Raw genomic sequence first — 19,101 nt, forward strand, 5'->3', positions numbered from 1 at the left:
AGTAGGGACTTGACAGGAATGATCCCACTGGGGGTGAGGGAGAGCATGTTGCAAGTAGGACAGGAAGTGACAGGCTTGAAGCCTTACCTGTAGGAGTGGGGCGGGAAGGTTGTGAATGATGGAGCCAATTTCTTTTCGTTCAGTTGTTTCCTGGGGCAACGCTAAGTCGACACTATGGAAATAGAGGCCCAATAAAGGGGACAGGAAGGACTTAAGGAAGTTATTTCTCCATGGAGCCATCAAGTATCTACTTCGTGCTGATAAGGGATGTTGGGTCTTGAGCTGACTTGACCTGCCAAATCCTAAACCTGGATCCGATCCTTTCAACCCCATGGCTCTCCTTTTCAACCCAGTGATGTTTCACGGCCGAAAGACACACATCTCATGATATGCTGGACATGGGAGACGGCTTCCTACAAGGGAACTTAGTCCTGAACACAAAGTGGTGGCTTCTCTACTTTGAACTGAACTACCCCCAAACGAGGGGGCCCTTTGTGTGGTGTTAGGGCCACCAACCCCACTCCTCCCTAGCTTCCGGTCCAAGGCGTAAGCAAGGCGGGGCCACCCTAGAGCCCTGAGCAGCGGGCTGGCAATTTGCTTCCTGCACCCAGCCACCAGCCCGCTCTGGGGAGGGGCTGAGCCCGCCCTGCTTAAGATAAGACACAAGGGCTGCCCTCTGAAGGAAGCTACAAAAAGAAAGCAGAAGGGAAGGAGGCGCCCAGCAGCTTGCAGGTGTTTAGGCTGAAGCCAGGAGTGACTGACACTCCAAACCCCATCTGCAGCCCCAACCCCTTGCAGGCAAGGTAAGCTGTGGCCCTTCTCTTCCTTGTCCTCCTGCAGCCCCTCTGCCCAGCATGCTCCTCTCTATGGCAGCCTGGTCTTTCCAGTGCCCTAGAGAGGCCTCAGCTGGTCTGGGGTGTTCGGCTTTAGGCCAGGATTGGAATTACTCTCTGACCTGGGTTCACAGCCATTTCCAGGGTGGGGAGCTGCCAGTGTGGGCTTGGGGTGAGCTGTGGGCTGGGAAAGCAGACAGAGGTTGCGCCCGGCTCTGCCGTCAAGCTGGGTGATTTTGACCGAGCCCCTTCGCGCTTTCACTGGGTCTCTCTTCCCGTCTGTAAGGTGGAAGTGGGTTGGACAACATGGTCCCCGAGGGCCCTTTCGGCTTAACCGTCCACAATGTCGAGAGGGTCTGAGGTTTGCCTGAGTTGGTGTCTTGCTGCTGCCGTGGCCTGCGGGCTTGCTCTGCTCTCCCACCTGTCCAGGGCGCCGTGGGGTCTCGTCTACTCACACACGGGTGGCCCACCAGGCCTGACACCCCTGTCCACTTTGCTTCCTTCTCCCTCTGTAGCGCCGCCGCAGCCATGGCGGGCATGAAGACGGCTGCTGGGGACTACATCGACTCGTCCTGGGAACTGCGGGTGTTCGTGGGAGAGGAGGACCCTGAGGCTGAGTCGGTCACCCTCCGGGTGACAGGGGAGTCGCACATCGGCGGGGTGCTCCTAAAGATCGTGGAGGAGATCAGTGAGTGCGCCCGGTCCCGCCGCTGACCTCAGCACCACGGGGTGGCGACCACTGGTGTCCCTTGGCACTTCCGGGCCATCCCTGCTGCACAGCTCTCGATAACAGTGTCACAGTGACTCAGGCACCAGCTTAATCGTCTGGTTCCAAAAAAGATGTTTCCCCAACTTCCCCTCCCTCCCGCTGTCTTCTCTCCCTTCCTCCCACTTCGGCTGGTTCTGCTCAGTCCCCAAGGAGCGGGCCTGGCCACAGTCTTCCATTCATCCACTTCTAGAGGCAGGAGGGGCCTTGCCCGAGCTAAGGAAGAGGTCACATTCCAGGGGTCTGAGGAGAGGTCAGAGGGGCCTCCTGGGAACCTGGGGGCCTGCTCCCACACCTCCTCCCAGGGCGGAAGCCCTCAGCAGGCTGGTGACAGGCCCTGCCCCGCCCCCCACAGGAAGTTACAGAAGAGCAGCTTGTGGTATCTATTGAGAGCAGTAGGGCAAGTGACATGGGGGCTTCTCATGGCCTTTCCCTGTGGGGGTGGGGGCTGTCCCTTCCTGGGAGGGCAGTATGCTCACTCCGATAGGCATAACCAGAAGGCAGGCCCAGGATAGTCCCAGCCAGGAGCCTGGGCGGCCCAAGGGTGGGGGTGGACGGGTTTCCTCAGACCCAGCAAACCCACCACGTGCCTCCTGGGAGGGAGGTCAGTTGGCTTGTGGACAGGACAGGGCCCCAGGATAGCCTGGCCAAAAGGCTGAGGTGGTGAGGGGAGCTTCTAGAAGGCAGGGCGCAATGAGGCTATGAAAGCAGAAGTGGGGAGCAGAGTGTCCCTCAGGAGACTGGGCCTCAGACCGAGACTGAGGCGGGCCCAGCCGAGCCAGGGCAGAGCGAGCGATGACCTGGTTGTCCCCAGGGCATGGCACATGGCAGTACAAGAGGACTAAACAGGGAGTTAGACAGACAGACCCCGCTCCTCCACCCCTTGCACAGCTCCCCAAGGCAAGTCCTTTCAGTTCCTGTCCCCTGCGATGGGGACATTGTCCCCCCTCCTCCTGCTCTCACTCATTCCTTAGAGCATCAGATGCCTATGGATGCTCGGCTGAGCTGGGCCACGTGCAGCCCCCCGGCCTCCTGGGGCGCAGCCAGGCAAGCGAGACCAATTCTCCAGCGGCTGGCACAGGAGGAGCCGGCAGGGGGCCTGGAGAGGTCACACCCAGCATGGGACAGGGACGCCTCCCGGGAGAAGCCACTTAAGAGTGCTGAGAGGGGGCCGCAGCAGGGCAGAGCGAGGCATGACGTCGGGGCGGGGGGTGTCCTGAACTGGGGCCTCTGGGCCAGGTGGAGGGATGCCTGGAGTGGGACCAGAAACAAGGCTGGGGAGGCTGTCGTGAGAACTTTGGGGTGGCAGGACTGTCAGGTGAGGGACTATCAGGCCAGGGCGGGTCCCTGGGGGGCGGGGGAGAGGGCGCAGGAGGCAGGGAGGCGTGGCCTCCCATGGTGGGTCGGCAGTGAGGATGGGAGGGTGGATTTGGGGTTATCATCTATTAAATGTAGTGGCTAAAAGTGAAAGGGATGACGCCCAGGCCTGACAGGAGAATCTTCGGTCACCAGTCCCCAGATGTGGCACGGAGTTGCTGGCGAGGAGGGCGGGCGCCTCCGCCCATGTCAGGCGGACGGAGGCTGAGATGCGGGCCTTGCGGCTGGGACGAGGGCTCATTGCACTTCTAGCCCGGAGCCGGGCACGTGGCCTGGGGAACGAGGCTCCTGGAAAGAGCGAAGCCGGTGGCCGTGCCCTCGGCTGGGGGCTCGCAGGTTTCTAGGCTGGGGCTCGCTGCAGGAAGACGAAGTCGTAGACGGGGTGAGAGCACCCAGGAGGAGGCCATGGCCAAGGAGGGAGAAGAGGGTCCCCAACCGAACCGGGACAGGACAGGGACAGGCCAGGAGAGGGGCCGCGGAGGAGAGGGGAGTGGGTGCCGGCAGGCCGAGAACGGAGTGAGAGCCCAAGGGAGTTTCACACGCCCCGGAGAGGGCAGGCGGGTCCCAGCCAGGAAGCGGCACTGGTGACATTAGCGCCGGTGTCGGTGTCGGGGAGGCAGGGCATTGGATCCCTCGCAAGGCGGGGCTCTGCACACTCGCGGGGACTGTGCTCATCCTTGGTCTTCGCGCTCGCCTCCTGTCATTTCGAGCTCCTGGAGGGAGGAGGAGGGGACACTGTGTGTCATCGCCAGCTGCGTGACGAGTGACGTGTTCACATTTCTAACTGAACGCTCACTCGTGTGTTAATGTGCCCGCACGAGTGTGTCACGGATGCTGTGCACTCACCATGTAGCAGGCGCCATTCAGCGACCATGGGGCCAGGGTGATTACTACTCACATCTTATGAATCAGAAGACGAAGGCACAGAGAAGTTAAAGGCTAGGCCAAGTTCACGGAATGAGGAGCCACTAAATATTTACCGAGTGCCTGTGGCCGTGTACCAGGCACAACCCCAGGCCCTGCTGCGGCCTCAGCCCTGAGCTCCCAGAAATGCCAGTGAGCCAGGAATTGTGGGAGGATACAGGGCAGCTGGAGTTCATGAGGTGGGGACACTTAAGATTGGGGCGTCCGGATTCTGAATTGAGAGCTGCCTAGGAAGTGATGTAGCGACTGGGCCCAGAAGGACAATCAGGGTTAGCCAGCAAAGGGGCATTCCACCGTGACCTTGGTCCTAGACCCCAAGCCGACACGGCCTGGTCCTGCCCGTGGCTTGGACAGGGGAGGGGAAGCCACCACAGGCCTCTGAATCCGGGGCTTGTGCTCAGCGTTGGGGGGCAGGGCCCTCCGAGGCTGACGTGTGCCCCTGCCTTCCTGTGGCCCTGCAGAGCGCAAGCAGGACTGGTCGGACCATGCCATTTGGTGGGAACAGAAAAGACAGTGGCTGTTGCAGACCCACTGGACGCTGGACAAGTACGGAATCCTGGCCGACGCCCGCCTCTTCTTCGGGCCCCAGCACCGGCCCGTCATCCTGCGGCTGCCCAATCGCTGCGCCCTGCGCCTCCGCGCCAGCTTCTCCCAGCCCCTCTTCCAGGCTGTGGCTGTCATCTGCCGCCTCCTCAGTGAGTCCCCAGATGATCGCCACTCTGCCACCCTGCCAGGGTCCTGCAGAGGGGCTGGGCCCCGCCCTTTACTGGCCGGGCTATTGTCCTTGCTGTTCTGCTCACTGTCCTGCCTGCAGGGCTGTGACTGTGGGTGGGGCAGGAGGTCACAGGGCAGGACCTGGCCCCGCTGAGGCCCAGCTCCCCTCAGGTATCCGGCACCCCGAGGAGCTGTCTCTGCTCCGGGCTCCTGAGAAGAAGGAGAAGAAGAAGAAGGAGAAGGAGCCAGAGGAGGAGGTGTATGACTTGACCAAGGTCGTCCTGGCTGGGGGTGAGCACAGGCTGGGCCGGCTGGTGGGCGGGGCACAGGGGCCAAGCCCAGGAAGCCTGGGGCTGGAGGCCAGGCCCGGCTGACCCCGACCTGTGCTCCAGGCATGGCACCTGCGTTGTTCCGGGGAATGCCGGCCCACTTCTCAGACAGCGCCCAGACCGAGGCCTGCTACCACATGCTGAGCCGGCCACAGCCCCCTCCAGACCCCCTGCTGCTCCAGCGCCTGCCCCGGCCCAGCTCCCTGTTGGACAAGACCCAGCTCCACAGCAGGTGCACTGCCAGCTGGGTCTGCACCCCGGGCGCCCCCTCCCAGGGCTCACACCCTCTCGTGCCCCGCCCGCCCCACATCCACATCTCCTGTTTCCCTGTATGTGTGCCCTTGACCCCGAGGCCCCTGCCCAGCGCCCTGCCCTGCCCCTGCCCCAGCCCTGACCACGGTCTGTGCTGCGGCCCAGGTGGCTGGACTCGTCCAGGTGCCTCATGCAGCAAGGCATCAAGGCCGGTGACACACTCTGGCTGCGCTTCAAGTACTACAGCTTCTTCGACCTGGACCCCAAGGTGAGCCCGGCCGCGGAGAGGCGGGGTCTGGGTCAAGCAGACGTGCGGACGGAGGGTCGGGGTCTGCGCTCCACATTAGTGACTTTTAGGGGTCTGTCCCTCTGTCCATTTGTCCATCTACATCCGTTTTCTAACCCAGCCACACAGTGCCGGGCCTGGACTGACGCCAAGGGCGCGAGGGAGGTAATGCCCGGATCAGTGTAGGCAGTGGCGAGTGCCCCTGGGACGCCTGCTCGGGTGGGCAACGCCCGGCGCCTGGGCTCAGGGGAGGCTTCCTGGAGCAGGTGGCTCTGGGACCTGTAGGGATGAGGCGTGAGCGAGGGACCAGGCTTCGCAGGCAGGCGCCAGTGTGCATCTCTGCCTCCTGGCCTGTGGTCCCCACTGACAATCAGCAGGCTCCACGCATCCCTCTGAGAAACCGCCAGAACCCCACAGGCATGCGCGCTGCCCCCCTTCACTGCGAAACTCCAGCCGCAGTCGCTGTCTACAGCACCCGCGGAATCCTGCCTCCTGCTTCCCAGGCTTCCCTGCCTGCTCCTTGGCTCCTCCTCTCTCCCCAGCCAAATCTAACCTGCTGTCTTCCATGCCATCCCCACGAGGAAGCACAGCTGCTGAGGTGACCACGCCCTCCGTGCTGTCTGTCCCCTGCTCACTCCCCACCCACTTCTTACTCAGCCTCTTGTGACCCCTCGGGGCAGTGTCTCCCGCTGCCCTGCAGGCTCCTGGGCTCTCCCGCCTGTCTGCTGGCCTCTGGGCGTTGGCGAGCCCCAAGCCTCCACCCCAGCCTCCTGCTCTCCACCCCTTCTCCCAGGAGTCTCCAGTCTCATGGATTTAAATATCATCTGCGTACCCTATACCTCCCAAGTTTATAATCTCCAGCCCAGACATCTCTCCCTTGAGCTCTAGACTTGTGTGTTCAACTGTCTGTCTCAGCTCAGGTACCTAGGAGGCCCCTCAGGCTCCTGCCAGCACCGGGACTCTGGGTTTCCAGGCTGCCCAGCGCCACCCCCCCACCCCCGCCATTCATGGGTTCATTGCAAAGAACATTTCCATCGCCAGGAAGAGAAATCTCATTCCAATTAGTAGTCATTCCCTATTTAATCCCCAGTCCCCTCAGCCCCAGGCAACTACTAATTGCCTTTTTGTAGCTATAGCTTTACCTGTTCTGAATACTTCTTATGAATGGAATCACACAACATGTAGCTTTTGATGAATGGCTTATTTCACTTAGCATGTTTTCAAGGTTCATCCATGTTGTAGAATGGCTCAGTGCTTCATTCCTTTTTATGGCTGAGTAATATTCCATTGTATAGATATGCCACATTTTATTTACATCAGTTAATAGACATTTGTCTCCCCCCCCCCCGCCCCTCATTGGCTGTTTGAATAATACTACTATGAATATTCATGGCCACATAGCTTCATCTCTCTTGGGTATGTACCTAAGAGAAGAATTGTTGAGTTGTCATTATTATTTCTACTTTAACCAGTCAATTGTTTCTCATCAAACTCTTTGTTTTTGAGACCACTGTAGATTCACAGAGTTATAAGAAGTAACATACAGAGGTCCCAGTTTCTCCTGAGCAGTATCCCAACCAGAATATTGACATTCATACAGTCAAGTCACAGAGCAGCTCCATCAGTCAAGAGTCCTGTGAAGACATTTAAAATGTGACAAAAGTCTTCTGTACCTGCCCACACAGTCATCATTTCTGTGCCCTTTATTCCTGTACGTAGACCCAGGTTTCTAGCCGATAGCGTTTTCTGTCTGCCTGAAGGATTTGCTTTAACATTTCTTGTGCTGATCCACTGGTGATAAATCCTTTCAGCTTCCGTATGTCTGTTGTTTTGAAAGGTATTTTTACTTGGCGAGGAGTTCTCGGTGGACAGTTTTGTTTTTTTTTATGGTATCTTAACTTCTCAGACTTGTGTCTTGCACTGCTTCCGACGACGGGCCTGCTTGTCATTCTTTGCTCATCTGTATGTGATGTATCTTTTTTTTTATTTTTTGACTCCTTTTACAATTCTTTTTTATCACCAGTTTTAAACAATTTGATTATCGTGTGCCTTGGTTCATTTTAGGGTTCTCATGCTCCAGTTCATTGAGTTTCTTTCATCAAATTTAGAACATTTCAGGCCATTATTTTTCTTCTTATTATTTTTTAATCCCCCATCCCCCCCCCCACTTCCACCCCTGACCTATGGATGTTGCCGTCTCCCCTTAAGAACTGGATCTCTGAAGGCGGGGCATCTCCTCCCACTGGCATACCTGGGGCATGGGCCATGGCTCTGCTGGGGCGCGAACCCAGGACCTTCTATGTGTAAAGCAGACGTGCTAACCACTACTCTATGGAACCATTCCAGGCCATTATTTTTTTCAGATATTTTTTCTGCCATCCCCTTTTACGGTGTTTCAATTACATGACTATTAGACTGCTGAAAATCATCCCACAGATCACTGATGCTGGGGGTTTTTTTTAGCCTTATTTTTCTGTGTTTCATTTCAGATAGTTCTCTATCTTTAAGTTTACTAATCTTTTCTTCTGCCATGTCCAATCTGCATTAATTCCATGTCTAAAAGTTAAATTTTGGTCTTTTTAATAATTTCCATCTCTCTTTACTCATGCTTTTCTCTACTGTCTTGAACACACAGGATATATTTATAATAACTTTTAGTGCTTTTGTCTACTAATTCTATCATCTGTGATAGAATTAGTTATATTTTTCTGCTTATTTTCACATCTGGTTATTTTTTATTCGATTCCAGACATTACAAATTTTATGTTCTTGGGTGCTGATTTTTTTTTTTATTATTATTCTTTAGTCCTTTAAATATTTGTAAACCTTGTTTGAGGATGAAGTTAAGATACTTAGAAGCAGTTTGATCCTTCTAAGCCTTGAGCATTAATTAGGGAGGACAAGAACTTCCTTTACTCTAGGGCTAACTTACCCCCTTACTAAGGGAATAGCCTTCTGAGTACTGTATCTGATGTGTCATGTACACGAGGTTTCTCTAACCTGGCTGTCGGGGGTGTGATCTGTTCCCACCCTGTATGAGGTCTGACAAATGTCTTCCCTGCTCCTTTCTAGAGTTTTCTTTTTGTGCTGCTGTCTCCTCTCCAGTACTGTCCTATGAACTTGGACTCCCCAAATTCCCAACCGCATCTCCTCAATCCCAGGGGATATGCCGAGCTCTGTTTGGGGTCCTCCTCCCTGAGCCACAGGCTGGAAACTCTCTTTCCAGGCAGTTGGCTGGGGCAGTCTTAGGAGTCACCATGTTTCCCTTCTCTGTTCTGTGCGGTCTGTCATCCAATATCTAAAAGCTATTTGCTCTTTGTTCTTTTTGTTTCTTAAATTCTATTTTTTGTCAAAGTAATAGATGACAGCTTAAAGAGTTAAATAATCCCAGTAGGTTTGTAACAACAGCAACAACAACAACAACAAAAGTAGTTCCCTGCCACACTTCTTAACCAAGATCTTCAATCCCTAGAGATCGTAGATTTTAACTCTGTAGCTTTTTATTCTAGTGTTTATGTCTATGGCATGTTTATATATTTCTATTCCTCGTTTTTTTTTTCATTTCACACATTATCTATTGACTTTTTTATGAAAGATGCAGATTTAGCTGTCTTACACCCTCCCTTCTTCCCCTACAATACACACATTTTTTTTGCACCTTTCCAATTGAGTCGTGCTATAGTTTTTGGTGAAAACAACATGATCATGGCTGTAAATAGTAACACATATAAACAGAGTTCTTAGCTAAGCCACAGAGTAATGATATTTCCTTCTTGGTCAAGTTTTTCTTATAGTTCATAATTGCTATCTTTTTATTAACTTATTTTTCTATTAATTGTCAGTCTGTGCACGGTTAGAAGAGAGACCCCAAAAGGCCATCTGGACACTCTTGATGTGGCCGTGGCTTGGCATTGGGGGTCTTTGCAGTGATGAGTTGGGGTAGTCCATAGCCAAGCCCTCTCAACATAGCAACCCAGCCACACTGCTGATTCCCTCTCGGGACTGTGGAATGGCAGGACTCTACCCCTCATGCATGACTGTTGTCCTTGGACATCCCTTCACTATTTCCTGGGAATTCCTACATGGGACTTGTTGGTTTCTGGATCCCTTGCATTCGTCTTTCATGTTGAACTTCTTCATTTCTATGGAGCGTGTATTTCAATAACTGCCCCTGAAAGGATATGTGAGAATTCCACAGTTTGAAATCCTGCATGACGGAAAAGGTCTCAGTTCCGAGTCCCATAATAGTTTGGCTAGGTATGGAATTCTAAGTTTGAAACATTTTCCTGCCAAACTTTGAAGCCCACGTTCCCGTTATCTCCTAGTTTCCAGTTTCCAGTGTTGCTGTTGAGACGTCTGATGCCATTTTTATTTTTAGTCCATCTGTGACACACACTTTTTTTTCTTTCTTGGAGATAAGGGGGAGATACCAGAAACTTTTAAAACCTCCTTATCTCTTTGTGTTCTAAATCTCTCAGTAGTATGAATATTTCTTCATCGATTGGCCTGTACACTTGCTGAGCCCTTTAAATTAGAAACCTGGGTCCTCCAGTTCTGGTAAAAATGCACTTAATAATTTTTTAAATAATTTTCTCCCCTTCATTTTTCTGTTCCTATTTTCTAGCACTTAGTAGATATTAGACCTCCTGGATTGATTCTTCAGGGAAACAAATTAGTCATTCATCTTTTCTTTCTTGTTTTTTAAGCTCATTGTCTTTTTGTTCTACTTTCTGGAGTTCCTTGACTTATCTTCTAACCAAACTATTCAATTTTGAATTTCTGCAGCTGTATTTTTAAGTTCTAAGAGCTCTTATTTTCTGAGTGTTCCTTTTTAAAACTTATAGCATTTTACCAGCCCCAAGAAGCCCAACCCGACCCCTACCCCTTTTAGGCACTATCTCCCACAAGGACAACAACCGATGTTAATTCTAACACCACAGACGAATTTGCCTGTGTTTGAAATCTACATAAATGAAATCACACAGTCTATACTCTTTTGTGTCTGGCTTCTTTCAATCAGCATTACGTTTATATGATTCATCCATGTGGCATATAGTTGTGGTTTATTCTTTCTCATTGGTGTATAACATTCTGTCCTGTCAATATACCACAATTAATTTCCATTCTGCTGTTGATGGCGTTGTGTAATTTCTGGATTGGGGCTATTATGAACAGAGATGCTATAAACATTTCAGTATATGTCTTTTTGTGAACATAGGTACGCATTTCTGTGGAGTTTATACCCAGGGGAGGAATTGCTGGGTTTCAGGGCAGACGTTGGATGCCTGTTAAATAGCTCTCCAAAATGGTTGTACCAACTGACACTCCCGTCAGCAGGGTATGAGAGTTTCAGTTGTTTCACAGCTTCGTTGGTCCGTGGTATGTCCTACCTCTTCCATTACAGCCGTTCTGGTAGGTGTGTAAAAGTATCTCATATGGTTTTTTTGTTTATGTTTTTTAAAACAGCTTTAATGAGATATAATTTACATACCATAAAAATCGCCCATTGTAAGCATTCAGTTTATTTTTAGTAAGTGGATACAGTTGTGTAACCATCCATCACCCAAGTCCAGTTTTAGAACATTTCCATCACCCCAGAAAGTTCCCCAATGCCCATTTGTCATTCCTCCGCCCACCCCCACCCCCAGACAGCCACTGATGTGCTTGTTATGTGGCTTTAATTTACATTTCCCTGATGACTAATCAGGTTGAGCCCTTTTTCATAGGGCTATTAGCCATTTGGATATCCTCTTTTGTCAAGTTTCTGTTCAAGTTTCTTTGCCAACTTCCTTGTCTTTTTCATACTACTTTGGAAAAGTTCTTTATAAGTTTGGTATGTGAGTACTTTGTCACATAAATATATCACGAACATATTTTCCCACTCTGTGCTTTACTTTTTCATTCTCTTAGTAGTTGATTTTGATAAATAGAAGTTCCTAATTTTAATATAATCTGATTTATTTTTTTTTTCTTATATGATTAAATTCTTTTCTGTCCTGTTTAAGAAATCTTTTTTTTTTATTCCAAGATCACGAAGATGTAGTCCTACTTTTCCCTAAAGGCCTAATTGTTTAAAGTTTCACATTTGGTTTTGCAATCCACCTGGAATTGATATTTGTATGTGGTGTGGGGTAAGGGTACAAAAAAAGTTTTATGGACACATAGGTATCTAATTGACCCAGTGTCATTTACTAAAAAGGGTATCCTTTCCCCAGTGACCCGCAGGATCGCCTTTGTCCTCAGGCAGGTGCAGGTCTCTCTCTGACTCTCTTTGGTTCCATGGGTCAATTTGTTTCCTCTTGCCCATGCCACACAGTCTTAATTGCTATATGTTCCTATAAGTGCTATAGCATTCTCTTCTTGTTTTATGAGCGCAGTATTTTGTCTCTATAAGGATTTTGACTAGTATTGGAAGTTTTCTTCTGCTCCCTACATTATCTTTATTTCCTCCAAGCTCTTTTTTTTTTTTTTTCCAGTTTGTCTTGGTCTCTGTAGTTCGTGCTGGCAGCTTTCCTTAAATGTGAGTAATTCTTGCCTGGCCTTTCATATTTACAAGTAAGGCTCTAAGAGGTCGATTGGAAACTCTGAGTGGGTGAATAGGGCTCGCCATTTTGCGGACGTCTTGGGGGTGCTAGGGCAGGGACATCACTCTTTTAGCCATTAGTTCCTTAGCAGTGAAATTTCTGATCTCCTGACTGGGCATAGAAGGCTCACTGCCAAGATCTTGGGTGGCAAGTGGAGAAGAACTGGGGCGTTTCACTTCCCAGAATGCCAACCTTCTCTTAATTCATCTGTTCTCAGGAACTTGCACCCCCTCCACACATACCCAGCTTATGCCTGGAGTACCAAATGCAGGGGGACCTCCAGCTCAGCATTTCAGAGTAAATTTCTGGCCTCTTCCAGGTGCTAGCTGGCTGTCATTTGGTTGCAGGGAGTGGGGAGGGACCTGCTCCTCTTAAAGAATTTCTACAGCTCTCATCTCTACCCACACTCACCTCTCAGCCACAGCGTCCCAGACTGGAATCTCTCCAGGGTCTGCCATGTGAACGTGATGCGTTTGTCCAGATCTTTGTCCATTTTGCAGTTTGTTTTCTGCCTATGTTCAGACCTCATCAGCCTTTATCACAAAACAAGAGGAGAATGTTGTGAGAGCCCAGCTCTCTCCCCGCCGAAACTCAGTTCCCATTCACATTTTCGCTTCCCATCATTCCAGATTTTGCTGGCATTTCTTGCTTGCTCTAGTCCCCTCTCCCTTCCTTGTCCTTTTGAGTTTACCCTTTTTTATGCTTTTGCTATCAATTTTGGTGGGTTTTAGAGGGTGTGGGCTTGTTCTTCTGCGGGTGACTAGAATCACCCTTTGAGCTTTGCATACTCCCTGTTCTTTCTCTCTGGAATGTTCTTCCTATCTCTCTTCTCTTTAGCGGCCCATCGTCATCCTCAGGTCTCAGCACAGCATGTCACCTCCTCAGGGAAGCCTTCCCTGAATACTTTCTCAAGTAGAGTAGCCCCCTGCAACCCAGTTCCATTCTCATCAACACCATCAAGCTTGTGGTATCCTTGCCGGAGGGTATGAGTGAGCCACACCTCGCCGCTATTTCCTTTACAGCCTTTACTACACTCTTGAATCACTTATTTCTTGATGGGTTTACTCAGTACCCATTTCGCCCTCAGCAGCCTGTGGGGTGCACAACAGACATATAGTCAACATCTGTACCAAAAGGTTTAGAGGGGAAAAGGTGCCCCTTACCTGGGCAACTGGGACTGGCAGACTGTAAGCCAGGGGTTGGGATCTTCTGCCCATGTGGTACCACTAAACGAGCTTGTCACATGTCACAACATGGACAGCAGGGCTGAGGGCTGAGGCTCGCAGGGGCTGGGTGCATGGGGTGCTCAGAGTACTTGGCACCTGACCAACCTAGCCTCACCCTCTCACCACTCCAGACAGACCCGGTGCGACTGACCCAGCTGTATGAGCAGGCTCGGTGGGACCTGCTGCTGGAGGAGACTGACTGCACTGAGGAGGAGATGATGGTGTTTGCAGCCCTGCAGGTGCCAGGCAGGCCTAGGGGCCCAGGTGGCTGGGTGCAGGCCAGTCCCGGGGCAGGAAGGGACTTCCGGAATGGGGCCCCATCTCTGGGGAAGCTCAGCTCAGGGCACAGTGAGGGGAATGGGCTGCCACTAAGCCCTCCCTGGCCATGTGCCCCACTCAGTACCACATCAATAAGCTGTCCCAGAGTGGGAAGGTGGGCGAACCAACTGGCATGGACCCCGGGCTGGATGACCTGGACACAGCCCTGAGCAACCTGGAGGTGAAGCTGGAGGGGTCAGCACCCACAGACATGCTGGTGAGGAGGGGCTCCGATCAGGGACGGGGGTCAGGGCCAAGCACAGGGACCGGGACTGGCTCTGACTCCTCTCCTCCGTAGGACAGCCTCACCACCATCCCAGAACTCAAGGACAATCTCCGGATCTTCCGGTGAGTTTGAGAATGAAGCTGGCAGTCCTGCTGGAGGGGACCGGTGTGGAGAGAGGGCATGTCACCACCTCCCGCGTCCCCTCAGGCCCCGGAAGCTGACCCTGAAGGGGTACCGCCAGCACTGGGTGGTGTTCAAGGAGACCACGCTGTCCTACTACAAGAGCCAGGACGAGGCCCCGGGCGACCCCATTCAGCAGCTCAACCTCAAGGGTGAGTGGCTGGGGCAGGGACACGGGCAGGGCTGTGTGCCGGCCAGGTGAACACTCTCACCTGTTCCCTCCTGAGGGCCAAAGAAGAAGCCCTCTGTCCTGAGGTAGCTGTGCAGGGCTGGCATTTGCCCGGGAGCCTCTCAGGCAGGGCTCCCCCTCTGTGGCCTTCTATAGCCCACCCCTTCTTCTCCCTCCAGGCTGTGAGGTGGTCCCGGATGTCAACGTCTCAGGCCAGAAATTCTGCATCAAACTCCTGGTGCCCTCCCCCGAGGGCATGAGTGAGATCTACCTGCGGTGCCAGGATGTGAGGGCTGAGCGGGGGCTGGGGCTGGGCTGAGGCTGGAGTGGGGACAAAGACAGGGGCAGGGGGCTGAACGAGAGCCTGGCCTGCCCCTCACCACCCTCCCCCGTCCTCTCGCCCCAGGAGCAGCAGTATGCCCGCTGGATGGCCGGCTGCCGACTGGCCTCCAAGGGCCGCACCATGGCGGACAGCAGCTATGCCAGCGAGGTGCAGGCCATCCTGGCCTTCCTAAGCCTGCAAAGGACAGGCGGCGGGGGCTCGGGCAACCACCCCCAGGGCCCTGACGCCGCCTCCGAGGGCCTCAACCCCTATGGCCTTGTTGCCCCCCGCTTCCAGCGAAAGTTCAAGGCCAAACAGGTGCCAGAGGGAGTGGGAGGTGGGAATGACCATGGCATTTGCCCGCCTATCTTTGGGCCCTGGAGCTCCATCCACAGAGCTTTTCTCTGGAAAGCCACGTGCTCGGTTATTGCTTCTCCTACCACGTCCCTGAGACAGAGTGCGCTGGTCCTTTCCCTCTGCAAGGGGGGGTCACAGTCCAGCCGCCCATGTGCACCTCAGCGCCTGGCTCAGCTCATTTTGCTGAGTGGTGGTGACAGGGTGCATTCTGGTGGCTCCACAATGGACACTGGCCCTGCCCCAGGCTTAGCGTCCTGTCTCCCTGATGGGGACAGGCAGGGGGGCCTCAGAGACTTTGGTGGCCCCTCACCAGTGTGGTCCCACAGCTCACCCCACGGATCCTGGAGGCCCACCAGAACGTGGCCCAGCTCTCGCTCTCTGAGGCTCAGCTGCGCTTCATCCAGGCCTGGCAGTCCCTGCCGGACTTTGGCATCTCCTACGTCACGGTCAGGTACGAGCCCGCCATCGCCCACTCTGCCCTCACCTGCTGCCTAGTGAGCAGCGCCCTGAAGCTTGCCTTCCTGTTCTCTGTGGGCAGACCTGACTGTGGGCACCCCATGTGCCCCCACATCCTGCATCCCCACAGCAAACATGAGAGAGAGAGAGAGAGAGAGAGAGAGAGATTGAGATTATAGAGATAGACAGAGACAGAGACAGAGATAGAGATAATCAGGCCAGCTGAGTAGGAGACCCAGCGGCTGTACCAGCTCTGCCATGGACCATTCCCTCTCCGGGCCTCAGTTAGCTGGTCTGTAGGACAGGGCCAACACTGGCTGCTGTGACAAGGAGTGCCCCCCTTGCCCGTTTTCCAAGCCTGCAAAGATATGAGCGAGGCATGGACCATTTGCCCGATACTGTTAAATGCTATAATGATCATATCAATTAACCCCCACTATCCAGATGAGGAACTTGAGGAACTTGAGGCCCAAAGGACTTTGCTCCTGAGCACCGTGTCGAGCTGTCTGGGAGGGCTCTGGGGCCATGCAGGGTGGGGCCCCGGCTCACAATCTGTCCCCTTGGGGGCCAGGTTCAAGGGCAGCAGGAAAGACGAGATCCTGGGCATCGCCAACAACCGACTGATCCGCATCGACCTGGCCGTGGGCGACGTGGTCAAGACCTGGCGCTTCAGCAACATGCGCCAGTGGAATGTCAACTGGGACATCAGACAGGTGGGCCCAGCGTGGGGGTGGGGGTAGGGACGGGGGGGGGGCGGGGCCACACCCGTCCAGGGCAGGGGCCGCTCCCTCACCTTGCCCCCTCCTGCCCCTCTGCCTGCCTGCCCTGTAGGTGGCCATCGAGTTTGATGAGCACATCAACGTGGCTTTCAGCTGTGTGTCCGCCAGCTGCCGCACTGTGCACGAGTACATCGGGGGCTACATTTTCCTGTCAACCCGGGAGCGGGCTCGTGGGGAGGAGCTGGATGAGGACCTCTTCCTGCAGCTCACGGGGGGCCACGAGGCCTTCTGAGGCGCGTCTGATTGCCCCTGTCCCGCTCACCACCTGCCATGGCCACTCATAAGCCCACACACTCTGGGACTCACTGCCCACACCCTCTCCAGACACGCATCGAGCTGGGCACATTCACCCACTGTCACTGGCTTTGTGCAGACAAGGGACCTGGCCGGGCCTGACTCTGCCATCCCCCAGGCCAGGGGAGTGGGCCCTGAGCTCTCTAGTGCCTGCCCTTCCCTTGTCTGAGTGACTGAGACCAACACCCCTGACCTAGCCGGCCGAGCACAAGAGGAAGACCAGCCGTAGCTACAGGATGATTCGTGACTTCAAACTGGAGTTTCTTTTTTATCTTTTTACATTTCTTTTTTTTAAAATAAATATTTTATTGTTGGATCATTGTTCTTCCTCTGGAGGTGTGCCTGGGGCCACTCTGACACTCTGTCCCTTCATTATCAGACAAGGAGAGGGGTTTTCCTGAGATAGAGACGAGGTGGTTAGAGAAAGGGAGACCTAAGTCAGCTTGGGGTTGGTGGCTGGGGAAGAGTGAAGGGCAGAAGGCACGGGCTTCAGGCACAAAGAATGGGGGTGCAGTGGTGGTGCTCACGGGTAGGGCGCAGCTGCAGGGCCTCCTTGAAGTACTTGGGAAGCAGGAAGCCATCAGCGTTCCCTGGAGTCAGGATCACCCCATTGGCAGAACGGAAGAAGGGGATTCCATCTGCAGACAGAACAGAGATGTGACTCATGCCCTCTCTGAAGGCCTAGGGTGGTCCCCGCTGTGTCCAGACTCACCTGCCAGGGCCAGGGGCCCGTTGATGAACACGGCCACTTCGCAATTTGGCCGCATGCCTGCAGAGACAACGAGCTGGGGCTTGGGGGGTCTGGGGTAAAGAGGGTGCTGCTGCATGGCCTTGGACAAAAAAAGGCTAAGACGCTTGGAGGGGACCCTGGGAGGACAGAGTGGGTGGGAGTGGCCAGAGGGGAGGCACTAACCACTGATAACACCAGGGTCCCCAGGCAGTCCCGGAGCCAGGTGGATGTGAGTCCTTCCCCTGCAAGACAGACCCCTGAGGAGGATCGAGGGCCAGTGCTGCCAGAATGTTCCATGGACGAGCATCACGGGCAGGGCCTGTGGGGTCTCTAGGGGTATTAGCTCCAACTCAGGTACCTAGCATGGGCGAGAGGATGGGCAGCAGTGAGCTCCCCTCCTAGGCAGGGGTCCCACCTGGCTCCCCGACTTGTTCCTTTATCCCCCACCTGCAGGGAGTGACCTTGATTGGCCCGGATGAGAGGACCAGTGCTGGGGTCTCCCGGCTGTAGGGCGAAACGCTGCTTCCCATTGGTGTGCACCACGCGCTGCACATCTTCCGCTGAGAAGCTGCGGAACTGGGGCAGCTGCAGGAGGGCGCCCAGGGGCACGAAGCCGTCTGTGGGCAGGGGGGGTGCTCAGGAGCTGAACTTGCTCTGGCCTGGGCCAGAGTTAACAGGAGGAGCCACGGCAACCGGAACTGGGCCTGGGCTTGTGAGTCACAGGGGCTCATCTGTGTGACCTGTAGAAAAGTCTCCCCTGTCTGGGCTTCAGTTTCCCCAACTGACATGGAAATAAGATCTGCCTAATGGAGAGTCGCAAAGATAAAGTGACCTTTTTTAGCACAGAACTTGGCCCAAAGTAGGCACTCAATAAGCCGCATTTGCACTAACTGCCCCACCCCCCAGCGCCTGCTCTTGGGATGTGTTTATTGGGCCACTGGGCTGGAAGTATCGCCAAGTCTGGCCTAGAGAGAGGCTCCTTTCCCAGTTTGCCCCAGACATGATATTGGGCTCTGGGCCTTGGTCTTCCCTGTCCATGGACATGGAAGGATGTGCCCTCTGTGCTGTCCCCATAGGGCCATCGTGGGAGCTATGGCGAAGGGCAGTCAGACAGGCTCATCCAGCTCCTTGCGCTGGAGCCCCTCCTCGCCCCAGCCTCCAAGACCTTCACTTACCGGCTCCCATGGGAAGCCCCAGCTTCAGGGCTCCGTGGCGCAGGGCGTAGGACAGAGCCTTGGACAGTTGCACATCTCTGTCCTGCAAGAGCCCAGAGGTAGCCCCTTGTCCCCATGATGACCCTGACCTGCAGCCCACCCTGAACTCTGACCTGCTGCAGGGGGAGGCCCGAGGGAGAGGAGGCCCTGCGCTCTCTGGGAATAGGATGACCCATCACCCCCACTCCCACCCCACCGGCATTTCCCAGGGAGGCTGGGCTTAGAGTCCTCTGCCCTCCCACCAGGGGCGGTGGTGGTAAGGGAGGGGAGGGGTGCACCTTTTCCAGGGGTCTATGAGCCCTTCTATCCCTGGGCCCTGTTGCTTCCTGCTTCCTTCTTCCAGAGGAGTTCATGGCCAAAACCTATGTGGGCAGCAGTGACATATGCAGACTGTTACAGGACCCTCCTGTGTCTCCATCCTGCCCTGAAAGTCACAAAGCTTCAAGTTGTGAGCTGGGAAGGGGATATTCAGCTCATTAAATTCACTTCCCACCCCAACTCCCTGGTGTAGATAGGTAAACGGAGGCCCAGCAGGCAAGACTTGCCCAAGGTCACACTGTCAGCGACGGAGCCCAGGGAAGCCGAGCCACTGCGGTCCAGGCTCGCGGATCTGCCCCGCGAGGAGGGCCTGAGGAGGCGGGGCCGAACTCCGGAATAACGACGCGGAAGATCAAGGCAGGACAGGACAGACGCCGCGGAGAACAGACGCGGAGGTTCTCCTGGCGGCTGAGCCCGCGGGCTCCTGGGCGCCAGGACCCGCCAATG

At 54.3% G+C, this 19,101-nt stretch overlaps 2 protein-coding genes across 5 annotated transcripts; one reads left to right on the forward strand and one right to left on the reverse strand.

Moving 5' to 3' along the window:
- The first annotated feature begins 622 nt into the window (after positions 1 to 622).
- On the forward strand, positions 623 to 16,710 carry FERMT3 (fermitin family member 3). The gene is made up of 15 exons (XM_016118528.2): positions 623 to 803; positions 1,349 to 1,521; positions 4,362 to 4,595; positions 4,786 to 4,905; positions 5,007 to 5,175; positions 5,361 to 5,463; positions 13,423 to 13,530; positions 13,692 to 13,826; positions 13,908 to 13,957; positions 14,043 to 14,167; positions 14,364 to 14,470; positions 14,591 to 14,824; positions 15,190 to 15,314; positions 15,891 to 16,032; positions 16,151 to 16,710. Exons 2-15 carry the CDS (start codon positions 1,362 to 1,364, stop codon positions 16,328 to 16,330), a joined length of 1,992 nt encoding a protein of 663 aa, XP_015974014.2. The 5' UTR covers positions 623 to 803; positions 1,349 to 1,361; the 3' UTR covers positions 16,331 to 16,710.
- TRPT1 (tRNA phosphotransferase 1) lies at positions 16,637 to 19,074 on the reverse strand. 4 transcript variants are annotated; one of them, XM_016118543.2, is made up of 8 exons: positions 18,882 to 19,074; positions 18,615 to 18,698; positions 18,298 to 18,379; positions 17,570 to 17,739; positions 17,306 to 17,480; positions 17,105 to 17,161; positions 16,920 to 17,030; positions 16,637 to 16,789 (listed from the first exon to the last, which is right to left on the reverse strand). In XM_016118543.2, exons 2-8 carry the CDS (start codon positions 18,687 to 18,689, stop codon positions 16,698 to 16,700), a joined length of 762 nt encoding a protein of 253 aa, XP_015974029.2. In that variant the 5' UTR covers positions 18,690 to 18,698; positions 18,882 to 19,074; the 3' UTR covers positions 16,637 to 16,697. The 4 variants fall into 4 exon arrangements, with proteins under 4 accessions (XP_015974029.2, XP_015974028.2, XP_015974034.2 ...); XM_016118542.2 differs by having other exon boundaries at positions 18,615 to 18,760; XM_016118548.2 differs by lacking the exons at positions 18,615 to 18,698; positions 18,882 to 19,074 and having other exon boundaries at positions 17,584 to 17,862.
- Between the last annotated feature and the right edge of the window lie 27 nt (positions 19,075 to 19,101).

The sequence above is a fragment of the Rousettus aegyptiacus genome, unplaced genomic scaffold (assembly GCF_014176215.1).
Source record: "Rousettus aegyptiacus isolate mRouAeg1 unplaced genomic scaffold, mRouAeg1.p scaffold_m13_p_5, whole genome shotgun sequence".
Taxonomy (NCBI): domain Eukaryota; kingdom Metazoa; phylum Chordata; class Mammalia; order Chiroptera; family Pteropodidae; genus Rousettus; species Rousettus aegyptiacus.